Here is an 11,974-nt window from a genome sequence, read left to right on the forward strand (position 1 = left end):
TGGATGCTACCTTTCCTCCACCTCCACGGACAGCTTTGATCATAACTGGGTAGCCGATCCTTCTGGCTTGCTCTTCCAGAAACCTATCCGATTGGTCTTCACCATGGTAACCTTCCACCACAGGAACTCCAGCCGCCGACATGATGGCCTTAGAAGTACTTCAAGGGAACACACCTTCACGTTCAGTGTCAACAACAGAAGGAACTGGGCAAGAAAGCTTTTCACTCCCACAACCCACCTCTCTTTCAACTGATGCACTTTCTTTACAGCAGGGGTCTTCAAACTTGGCCCTTTTAGGACTTGTGGACTTCAACTCCCAGAATTCCTCAGCCAGGCACACGTGCCTGGCTGAGGAATTCTGGGAGTTGAAGTCCACAAGTCCTAAAAGGGCCAAGTTTGAAGACCCCTGCCTTACAGTATTGAGAAAAAAACCCACATTCCATTTTGATCAAGGGGAAAATCTAGGGCTCCACCAAGTGTCAAGACTGATTTATTTATTTATTTTTATTTATTTAATTGAATTTTTACCCCGCCCTTCTCCTTGCAGACTCAGGGCGGACTCAGGGCGGATTGATGCCTGTAAATCAACCACTACTACATCTAGATTCTTTCCCTTTCCATCTCTAATTTAACCTCAATTATATTATATAAAGGAGTTCCCTGTGGATTTTACTCTGCTGATCGTTGCCGATTCTAGGCGACAGTGCTCATCTCTGTTTCAAAAGCCATTGAGCCAGGGCTGTCCGAAGAAATTTCTACGGTCATGTGGCCAACATGACATCATGGACCACAGTTATCTTCCCTTTGAAGTGGTACCTATTTATCTACTCCCATTGAAGTGAATGCCTTCAGTTGTTAATAACAGGTTTGTTAATTGAATCTGGTGTTCCCATTTGCTTGTCAGAGATCGCAAAAAGTGATCACATGACCCCGGGACATTGCAGTCATCATAAATATGAATCAGTTGCCGAGTGTCTAAGTTTTGATCACATGACCGTGGGGATGCTGCAATGGTCCTAAGTGTAAAAAATGGTCATAGGTCACTTTTTTCAGTGCTGTTGTAACGTTGAATGGTCACTGAATGAACTGTTGTAAGTCAAGGACTACCTGTACTGCATTTGGGTGCTCTGCGCTGACCCTATTTCATTTGAGACCATAATTCTCAGAATACTAAAGGATCGAAGGGTCAATTCACTGCATTTATCTAAGAGGGCAGCCCAAGTCAAATACAAGGAACAATCTAGTACAGGGGTAGGCAACCTCGGCTCTTTTATGACTCATGGACTTCAACTCCCAGAATTCCTGAGTTGAAGTCCATGAGTCATAAAAGAGCCGAGGTTGCCTACCCCTGATCTAGTAGTTCCAACAAAAGAATCTCTTCATAATAAATTTAGCCATGAAATAACACAGAATACCTCTTAATGCCCATATCTCTGATTGCAGATGAAGGAGGACCTATGAAAATTATCCCTTCTTGGTTACAGAGTTCAGCAAACTCTGTGTTTTCGGATAAGAAACCATAGCCTGGATGGATAGCCTAAAATAGGAAATATCAAGGGCATAGTGTGAGGCTTTAAGGCTTCTTGATGCTTCTGCTGTTGTAGCAGGTCCACAGAAGCTGCATCTGACCTCCAAAATGCAGAAACGTCTGCACTGCTGTTTCTGTTTGCCAAACTCTCAAAAGCAGATTGAAGCTACCTGCAATCTTTTCCATTGCCACCGACTTCAGAATACTATCATCAATTGGTCATTTCTTCAGCTGACCAATAGGAGAATGCAAAGGTTAGTTAGTGCCCACTCCTCCCACCTAACAATTACCACTGTATGTGACCAGTAAAAAATCTGATCAATTGCTATGAGTGATCCGCAAAGCCATCCAGGCACTATCCTTCTGCTGCACTTAAAATACCTATGGAATAGTAGCATAGTTACATGTTGTTAGGATGGCTGAACCTCTACAATTAGCAGGCATATTAGGGCACATAGTTTAACCACAGAAAGAGAATTAGCGGAATATTTAACGAACTTTGTGGGAAATGAGACCATTTAAAATAGCAGAATTGCTGATTAAAGTTAAACTGCTTTTTTTAAAAAAAAATCAGAATATCAAAGACTGCAATGTGTGAGCTTAGTCTCTTACACACAGACTCTTATGTTATGTTGCACTAACCCAATTTTAAGTAAAAAAATTAGTTGATACAAAGCAGAATCTGTACCTGTGCTGCAGACTTTTTGGCCACTTGTATTATTTTTTCCATGGATAAGTAACTCTGCTGAGCTGGTGCTGGGCCAATGCAATAGGCTTCATCAGCCTACAAGAAAACGGCATCATTTTATTATTGTGTTATGTTTCAGGCTAACTTTTCCACAATATTTTGATGCATCTTTGAAGTACAAACTCGGGCAGTAGAGGGTTGAGCTGGATTAGTTAGAAGGTAGCTTAACAAAATGGCAGCTGAACCATTTTGCTAATAAAGGCCCACCCCTTTATAATTTGTGAGATAACACTGGTTAAAAAAAAGAGACAGGGCTTCAATTCTTCAAAGCCACCATCTTGATTTTTTTGACCACTGCTGTGGACACCCCATGCATAGGACTTCACATTAAAGTTTGAATACTGATTATAAACATTGCTTTATTTAGCCCTGAAATGTGATTTAAACCCTATGCACTGAATTACAGTATTTTTCAACCTTAGCAACTTAATGATATGTGGATTTCAACTCCCAGAATTCCCCAGCCAGCAATGCAGGAATTCTGGGAGTGATAGTCCACATATCTTTAAATTGCCAAAGTTGAAAAACACTGAGCTAAGCCATGACTATTTTAAAGCCTGAACGTATTGTCTTCTAAACATTGTGCAAACCACCATGGTTAAGTTTGCATATAGGCAGTCTTCAACTTACGACCACAATTGAACCCAAAATGTATATTGCTAAGCAAGATGGTTGTTAAATGAGTTTTACCCCATTTTATAATCTTTCTTGCCCCAGCTGTTAATGAATCACTGTAGTTGTTAAAAACATGGTTGTTAAGTGAATCTGGTTTCCCCATTGACTTTGCTTGTCAGAAGGCCACAAAAGGTGATCCCATGACCCAGGACACGGCAACTGTCATAAATATGAACCAATTGCCAAGTGTCCAAAATTTAATTACGTGCCCATGGGGATCCTGTAAAGATCATTTAAATAAGTTACTTTTTTCAGTGCTGTTGTTATTTTGAACAGTCACTAAACACATGGCTTTAAGTTGAGGACTACCTGTATTGTGATCAATCTAAAGCAAGCCAACCACAATATCACCAAGTATGATAAGTGAATGTATTATTCATTCAAGATTATTTGGCTCCATAATTTGGCTCCTTTAAGATCAGTCCTTAAGAGTGTCAGCTGATGAGTTTTACCATGGCTACATGCATTGAATTCCGGTCAGCCTCACTATAAACTGCCACCGACTTCACCCCCATCTTCCGAGCTGTCCGCATCACCCTGCAGGCGATCTCTCCTCGGTTTGCCACAAGGACTTTCTCGATATTCCTTTGACCTGTTTTTCAAATAAAAAGCATTTCAAGGTCTGCAATAATTATGCCAATATCCTATTACTACTAACTTGCAGAGCAGAATGCCAGAATAATGTCATTATTTTTATCTGACTGCAAGTTCATTTTCTAGGTATTATAAATATGTTACCATTTAAAAAAAAATCTAGAAAATTTCCCATAAAGAAAATAAGCCAGATAATTTACCTGTTACAAAAGAATATTCTCTGGTACACAAAGCCCAAAGCCATTTTCTGTGAAAGAAAAAGAACATTGTCAAAAATCCAAACAGGAATTTAATATTCATTTAGTGACCATTTAAAGTTACAACAGAACTGAAAAAAATGATTTATAACCAGTCCTTGCACTTATGACTATTGCAGCATTCCCACAGTCACGTGATCATTATTTGCACACTTGGCAAATGGCATGTATTTACACCTTTGTAATTGGTGTAAATTGAACCGTTGCCATTTGTGACCTTCCAAGCCGGCTTCTGACAAGCAAAATCAATATGGGAAGCCGATTCACTTAATGATCCTAAAACTGGGTGTGATTAATTTAACAACCACTTTTGCTTAACAATGGAAATTCTAGTCTCAGCTGTAGTCGCAAGTTGAGGACTAGCTGCATTCTTAAGTTAGCCCACTGACACTCCAAAAAGTACCGAATGAATGATTTACAAACATTTTCTAGGCATAAGCTATTCCAGAAACATTCAAAGATTCCACCCCTTGCCAGCAGCTCCAACCATTAACTCTGGTTTGCGTAATATACTTTCTCATTTTTAGTTCTACCACTGTTTTTTTCAATAAACACATTTTTGGAGCTCAAATAACATTTTGACCCATTCCTAAATCACCTTGCAGAAGATACATTAAAAAAAAGTGACCTTGTGTGAACTTGGGACAGCTAAGCAAGGATGAGAGCGTGTTCAAACCTGAATGGGAGACCACCAGGAGATTTGACAAAATCCCAAAAGCAGCTTTGGCAAATCCATTCTATACTGTTGACAAGGGAACAACCTGGATCCAACCCTGTAGTTCCTGGGGGAAATTCAAGCTTGCTTCTAGAGAGGATTCAGTTTGTAGTTCAGTGTATTGTGTGAACACAATTCCCCAGGCCTGATACAGCCATTCTCAAAGAACAACAATGCTTTTTAAAAGGAGATTAGACAACCCTTGTCTGAAATGGTATATAAGGTCTCCCCCTTGAACAGGGGGTTGGACAAGATCCCCTTCTGCAATATGGTGGAGGCAATTTGTGCCATATGTCGGGGACAAACGGCTGACAAATCACCTATTACCACTAGTGCTCCAGTTGTCCTAAAGCTGGGTACTTTTTCAAGAGGCAACTGGACTTTCTTGTTTGAAGACCTTTCGCTTCTCATCCAAGAAGCTTCTTCAGCTCAGAGTTGAAGAAGCTTCTGGGATGAGAAGCGAAACAAGAAAGTCCAGTTGCCTCTTGAAAAAGCACCTTTGGCACAACCATGACCTGGATGACCGAGAATCTCCACAGACATTTAGCTATGCTCCAGTTGCTCCATGTTATGGGGGGAGAGGTCGTGTGAAAGTTTAAACGCGCGTCAGACCCAACCCACACGTGCAGGTTGATTTCCAGCAAGCAGTTACAAAGGGCGACCTCAAACACATTCCTCCCACTCCAGGGAGGGGGACGGCGGGGTCCCCCTTTAATTCGAGACCCCCAGCCAAACGGTGGGGCTCTGCAAGTGGGCGGCTCGGCACAGGCGCGGAGCTGCCCACCCGAAGGGGAAAAGCGGCCTTCTCCTCTCCCAGCCTCCCGCGGGAACCCCGGACGGAGTCGGGGGGGGGAGGCTTCCCGCCCGCGCCCCTCTTCCTCGCCCGGCGCACTCACAGGCTCCGCCGGAGCTGGCGTGGCCCCTCGCCGGCCAGCGCCAAGGCCGAGGCCGCCATCGCTGCGCCGGAGCTGAAGACAGGCGGGGACTAGAGCCGGGCTAGCGGCGGCGTTTGGGCCTATCAGCGAGTTGGGAAAGGAGGCCGGGCTCGGGCGGAGGAAGCGGCGGAGCTGCCAGGGAGCTTCCCGGGCGGAGGAAAACTTCTCAACCTTCGCCAAGGAGAAGGGCAGGGCGCGCCCCGTCCGGGGCTTTTCCAGCTGCCGCTGCCCCGCCTAGCCCAGCCCCGTGTTTTTTACCCCCATGGCTTCGTTCCCATTGAAGCTTGGTCTGGTTAGCCAGTTTTCTAACTAGGTTTGTGCAGGGCTTTGGCAAAGGCGAGGAAGGAGTTGGGGGCGCTTCTAAAGCAGCCCCCCACTCCCGGCCAAGCAAGATTCGCTCCCCTTGCACCGGCGTTGGCGAGAAGCCTGGAATCGATGGCTTGGGTGAACCCAGTTCCCGAAATGTATGGATTTTAGAATAGAAAATAGAAAATTAGAATAGAATAGAATATAGTCACTTTAAATCAGTGTTTCTCAACCTTGACAATTTTAAGGCATGTGGACTTCAACTCCCAGAATTCCACAGCCAGCATTGCTGGTTGTGGAATTCTGGGAGTTGAAGTCCACATGCCTTAAAATTGTCAAGGTTGAGAAACACTGCTTTAAATGTACACTAATCCGCATACATTAAAATGAGATTTCATTGCGTACAGCTCTCAAAGGGTAACCACTTCCAATATACACTGCATAAAGGTAACAAAAATAAATAAAATCAATTATGCATATACCCACATACGCACACATATGTGGCCCAGAGAAACAGCACAGTCTAGTTCGGATGTATACATATACATGGCAAGAAAAATACATGAATACAGGTAGACCTCAACTTACACCCTATTTGCTTAGTGACCATTCAAAGTTAGAAGGCACTGTGGAACAAAGTGACTCATGACCCTTTTTTCACGCATAGGACCATCGCAGCAGCCCCACAGTCACGTGATCAAGATTCAGAAGCTTGGCAACTGGTTCATATTTATGAGGGGTTGCAGTGTCCTGGGATCATCAGGTGATCCCCTTTTGTGACCTTCTGATAAGCAAAGTCAATGGGGAAGCCAGATTCACTTAACAACTGTGTACTAAATGGACAGCTGCAGTGATTTATTTAACAACTGTGGCAAGAAAAGTTGTAAAGTGGGGGCAAAGCTCACTTAACCACTGTCTCACTTTGCAACAGAAATGTTGGGTTCAATTGAATTCATAAGTCAAGAACTCCCTGTACTTTGGCAAAGTTGAGGATGGAGTTAAGGGTGCCATACTTCACATCCTTTGCAGGGTATCAGCAACAGGCTTGGAATTGATGGATTGGGTGAACCACCCAGCCCCTGAACTGTATGAACTTATATATAGGAAGTCCTAGACCAGGAGTCTTCAAACTTGGCCCTTTTATGACTTGTGGACTTCAACTCCCAGAATTCCTCAGTCAGCACCAGGGAAGCAGGATATGACCTTTGGGACATAATAGGATTAACCCATCACCATCAGAATACCAGAAAAGCACACTCAGACTCAGGTCAAAGTTCATGCCACAGGAACAGGAAACAACTCAAAACAAAAGACTCCAGAGGGTATAAAAACCCACTCCCTACATGTGCTCAGACCCTTTTTTTTCTCTCCTCTTTCCTGCCAGAAACATCTTTCTTTCTGGCTCTCCTCTTCAATAAACTGCAACCTTCTTTCCAAAGCAGTCGCCATGTTGTTCATCCCCGGCTTGGACTTAACCATGACGAAGACTTTTTCCTTCAACACAGGGTTATCTGATCTCCATTTGTAACCTTCCCAGCCAGCTTCTGACAAGCAAAAGAAGCTGGATTTGCTTAATGACTTCATGACTCACTTAACAGCTGCTGTGATTCACTTACTTGCGGCAAAAAGATCTTAAAATGGGGCAAAACTCAACAAGTGTCTTGCTTAGCAGTGGAAATTTTGTGCTCCATTGTAGTCTAGCTGTGTACGGATAGATCAGTTAGTTTTAAAGGCTGCCCAATTTCAGTGTTTTTCTGAGTGTCAGAAGTCCAAAACACATCTCAAAACAAAGGAGTGGCAGATCACTCCTATTCTCTGCCAAGAAAATTTAGGCTGAGCTCCAGGAAGGTTATGCTTTTTATTGAATAACTAAAGGATAATTGATAAAATACCAGTGAATACAAGGCTGTGTAACCTCAAAGTCAACTGATTTAGCAGAATTTGCTTGGCTTTTTCCATTCTATGTTTCATCAGTTTGAAAATTAGATTAGGTAGCTTGAATTACATGAGACAGATAATGCATTTTGAACCAATCTGTGGTTAACTGAAACATGGTTTATTTAAGTATTTCAGATTCCTGGGTTTGTACAATGCAGTGAGCTACAAATTTAAGCATTCTGGCCAAGCATATTGTGAAGCAACAATCTGTATGTGTGAAAGCCTGCAGAGCTGGTTGAATTCACATGCTATGACAGTGATGGCGAACCTTTTAGAGACCGAGTGCCCAAAAATTGCCCCATCCCTGGCCTGCCCCCGCTCTGCCCACTCTGCTCTGCCCTCAGCTCGCCCGCCCTCAGGGCCATCCACGGCCTGCCGCAGATCGCCCAGGCGGCCCTGCAGCGCCATGGTGGCCATGCCCTCCGCCCATGCCCCACAGCATCATCTGCTGCCCAGCTGCCATGTGCTTGGCTGTGCTGCTCCACCCGGGCCGCACCCGGGGGTGACTCTCCTCTGGGGGGGCTGCTGGGGAGGAGGGGGCTGCGAGGGAGGCGGGGCTGGGGTGATGGCATGCGTGCCCACAGAGAGGGCTCCGAGTGCCGCCTCTGGCACTTGTGCCATAGGTTCGCCACCACTGTGCTATGATATGCCATAACATGGTTTGGTTTTAACTCAGCACAATGTGGAAAAAAAACCAGCCTGGGTGTTTTATAAACCATTATTTATTACCAAGCCAGTTAATGGCTACTCAACAAGCCATGATGAAGTCATGGCTTAGTATAAAGGGTGTATCCACTCATTATTGTAAACTTGAAGTTGGCAGCAGATGTGAAATAATGATCTGTGAGTGATAAGTTGGCATGGGGTTAATTTTGAAAATATCCTACATTCAGAAACTAGAGAAGGGCTGACATCCTATCCCTAACTAAGGAGTAATGTAAAATAATTAATTTCAGTCATAGAACCATTGAATCATAGGACTGGAAGAGAGTCTTCTAGTCCAACCCCCTGCTCAAGCAGTAGTCTTTATCCCATCCTAGAGAAATAGCTCTCCAGTCTCTTCTTAAAAACTTCCAATGTTGGAGCACCCACAACTCTGAGCGGCAAGCTGTTCCACTGATTAATTGTTCTTATTGGCAGGAAATTCCTCCTTAGTTCCAGGTTAAATTTCCCTCTGATAAACCTCTATCCATTGCTTCTTGTCCTGCCCTGAGTGTGTGACAAAACTGTTATTAAAACGCAGAGCATAATGTTTGTTGAAGTTTTTGCCTAAGCATCCCTTACAATGTGTCTACTGCAGACAGATCTGTCTGATAAATTGTGATAAAGGGACACACACATTATTACTACAGTATTAATCTTAATTGAATTCATGGATTACCGTTGCAAATGCATGCAGGTGAATTAAAAAAAGCCAATAACGCTCAAGCAAATAAATACTTTGCTGCTGTTGTATATAGATAATAGACATGTATGCTCGTGCATTGAGCTGATTAATTTCTGATTTAAGTGTTAAAAGTATCAGGAATTTAAAAATCATTTAAAGATGCTCAACTGCTATTGGCATATCTGATTGCCACAGCAAAGCAAGTAGAATCTCCCATTCTTGCTGTTCTTATCGTTTGTTGCTCTATGCCAGGGGTCTTCAAACTTGGCTCTTTTATGACTTGTGGACTTCAACTTCCAGAATTCCTGAGCCACCATGGCTCAGCTTGGAAACCTCTCTCTTTCCCCTCAGCATGGCTGGCTCAGGAATTCTGGGAGTCGAAGTCCACGAGTCATAATAGAGCCAAGGTGGCCTACTCTGGCCTAGGCCTAGGCCGCTTTATGACTTGTGGACTTCAACTCCCAGAATTCCTGAGCCAGCATGGCTCAGCTTGGAAACCTCTCCCTTTCCCCTCAGCATTGATTGGCTCAGGAATTCTGGGAGTTGAAGTCCACGAGTCATAAAAGGGCCAGGTTTGAAGGCCCCTGCTCTATACCCATTCATAAATAAACTTCGGGATTCAGATACGGCTGTATCCAGAGTGAGTTTTCCTTCTATAAAGCACACAGGAGAACAGGATGATGATGATTAATCCGGACAGACTGAAGCCAATTGTTGCTGGGATCAGCCTCTTGTTTCTATCCAAAGTGCACTCCTCTTCTGCAATTTGGAAAAAAAAGAACATTAAATTTCAGTAAAGAAGCATCATATGATTCCACAGTGATTTTCATCTTAGTCAAATAAAGCTATAGAAAATTATCCCAGACCTTGTGAGCACCCTATGTAAAAGCTATCTTTGTATGAGTTGAAATCATCTCAAACTATGGCAAATCTTTAAAGAGGCAGTTTGGGTTAGTGGTTAAGGCACCAGACTAGAAAGCCAGTAGACCAGAGGTCTTCAAACTTGGCCCTTTTATGACTTGTGGACTTCAGCTCCCAGAATTCCTCAGCCAGCCAGGCACTCTGGCTGAGGAATTCTGGGAGTTGAAGTCCACAAGTCATAAAAGGGCCAAGTTTGAAGACCCCTGCAGTAGACCATGAGTTCCAGTCCCGCCTTAGGGATGGCTGACTTTCAGCCAGTCACTCTCTCTCAGCCCAACCTGCCTCACAAGGTTGTTATTTATATAAACCATAAAGGCACGATAAAAATAATGAATAAATAATGCTATGAATGTCTTGACAATCCCAATAAGATTGAAACTAGTCATGTGCTGCCTCCCGGTAGTCAGTACATCTGAAAATTATAAAAGCATTTGTTCTTTGGGGGGGCTACTGGGGAATTTATTAAAGGCAGGAATCCTATGCAGATATTTATATGCATGCATATAAATTGGCTTGGATTAAATGCAGCACACTGAGAGAGAATCAGTGAAATCTTCATCGCTTCACATCTAGCCCAAGACCTATGGTGTGAAAATGTCCCTTTGCACCCTCAGCAGGAAAACTCTTACTCATAGGACACCCCCCCCAGGGTTGCATTTACTAACCTTTTCCAAATTGGTTGTTTACAATATCAAAGGCTTGAAGCTGGGAATTGGCAACCTGCAGTTGAAAGTTGCTGGCCAAGCTCACAGTTTGCGTACTGAGGCATTTGAAGGAGTTTCCCACCGCTGTGGAAAAGAGCTGCTCATTTTTAATTCCATTGTACGCAAAACCTGAAATTTGCAGAGAAAGACACATCATTGTTAATCTTTGTGGCTAATTTTCTCTCTGGGATATCTCTGTGTCTGTGCAATACTAAACCCTAAAACTAATGCCCTGTTTTTTGCCCAACACTGAGCTGTGCTTTAGATGTCCTGGTTGGAGTCATATGATACAGGGGTTCCCAACCCCCGATCCGTGGACCTGTGCCAGGCTGTGGCATACCAGCAACCAGTCGGCACAATCAAGCAAAGCCCCATCCGTGGGATGCAGGCAGCACACAAAACCAGGTACTCTCCAGTCCGTGGAAAAACCTTTCTCCACAGAACTGGTCCCTGGTGCCCAAAAGGTTGGGGACTTCTGATATGATAGACTAGTCCAGGGGTCTCCAAAGTTGGCAATTTTAAGACTTGTGGACTTCAACTCTCAGAATTACCCAGCCAGCATGGGGGATTCTGGGAGTTGAAATCAACAAGTCTTAAAGTTGCCAACTTTGGAAACCCCTGGACTAGGCCAATGTTTCTCAACCTTGGCCACTTTAGGATATGTGGACTTCAACTCCCAGAATTCCCCTGCCAGCATGAAGGTTGAAGTCCACACATCTTAAAAGTGGTCAAGGCTGAGAAACATTGGGTGATTCTAAGATACAGTTGGCTTGGCTGTGGTTCCAGGCTATGTTAATCTGCAGTCTTCCAGATCTTGAGCTGTCTGACAAATATGCTGTTATGAACTGGGAGGGATCTCAATGCCTGATATCCTTACAGCTTTAATGCAGGATAAATTAGTGGAATTCCAAAAAAGTTGTATAAAAGTGTTCCATGCCAGTGAGAAAAACAATCCCCACTAATAGATAGATAGATAAATAACCTTTATTGTCGTTTTTTTACTGTGGGCACAATGGCACACATTAAAAATGAAAGTTAGTTGCTTGCTCTCAAAGTGTACACATACATAACACACATTTAAACATACTATATATACAACATATGTATAGACCTACACCCTTACATATAAGCAACATATAAATACTAATCACTGTCCAACTTGAATACATAGCGGAAGGAGGAAGCTTGAGAGTTCACAAGGTTAATACTGTATGGAACAAAACTGTGACTGAATCTGGATGTTCTGCTTCGGATACCATGGAGCCC

The 11,974-nt window shown here is 43.5% G+C and overlaps 2 protein-coding genes across 2 annotated transcripts in view; both read right to left on the reverse strand.

Annotated features, from left to right (window-relative positions):
- Positions 1–5,469, reverse strand: part of MCCC1 (methylcrotonoyl-CoA carboxylase 1) — a 31,491-nt gene extending 26,022 nt beyond the window's left edge. Inside the window, exons 1-6 of the mRNA XM_015822403.1 lie at positions 5,414–5,469; positions 3,746–3,792; positions 3,404–3,543; positions 2,217–2,312; positions 1,416–1,537; positions 11–158 (exon numbers count right to left, since the gene is read on the reverse strand). Of these exons, the coding sequence (XP_015677889.1) occupies positions 11–158; positions 1,416–1,537; positions 2,217–2,312; positions 3,404–3,484 (447 nt within the window). The 5' untranslated portion in view covers positions 3,485–3,543; positions 3,746–3,792; positions 5,414–5,469. The remainder of the gene's footprint in view (positions 1–10; positions 159–1,415; positions 1,538–2,216; positions 2,313–3,403; positions 3,544–3,745; positions 3,793–5,413) is intronic.
- Positions 5,470–9,702: 4,233 nt separating this feature from the next.
- LAMP3 (lysosomal associated membrane protein 3) overlaps positions 9,703–11,974 on the reverse strand; it is a 28,484-nt gene continuing 26,212 nt past the window's right edge. Inside the window, exons 7-8 of the mRNA XM_015822404.2 lie at positions 10,670–10,837; positions 9,703–9,842 (exon numbers count right to left, since the gene is read on the reverse strand). Coding sequence (XP_015677890.2) covers positions 9,703–9,842; positions 10,670–10,837 — 308 coding nt within the window. The remainder of the gene's footprint in view (positions 9,843–10,669; positions 10,838–11,974) is intronic.

The sequence above is a fragment of the Protobothrops mucrosquamatus genome, unplaced genomic scaffold (assembly GCF_001527695.2).
Source record: "Protobothrops mucrosquamatus isolate PMUCROS unplaced genomic scaffold, P.Mucros_1.0 scaffold1554, whole genome shotgun sequence".
In the NCBI taxonomy this organism is placed as follows: Eukaryota; Metazoa; Chordata; class Lepidosauria; order Squamata; family Viperidae; genus Protobothrops; species Protobothrops mucrosquamatus.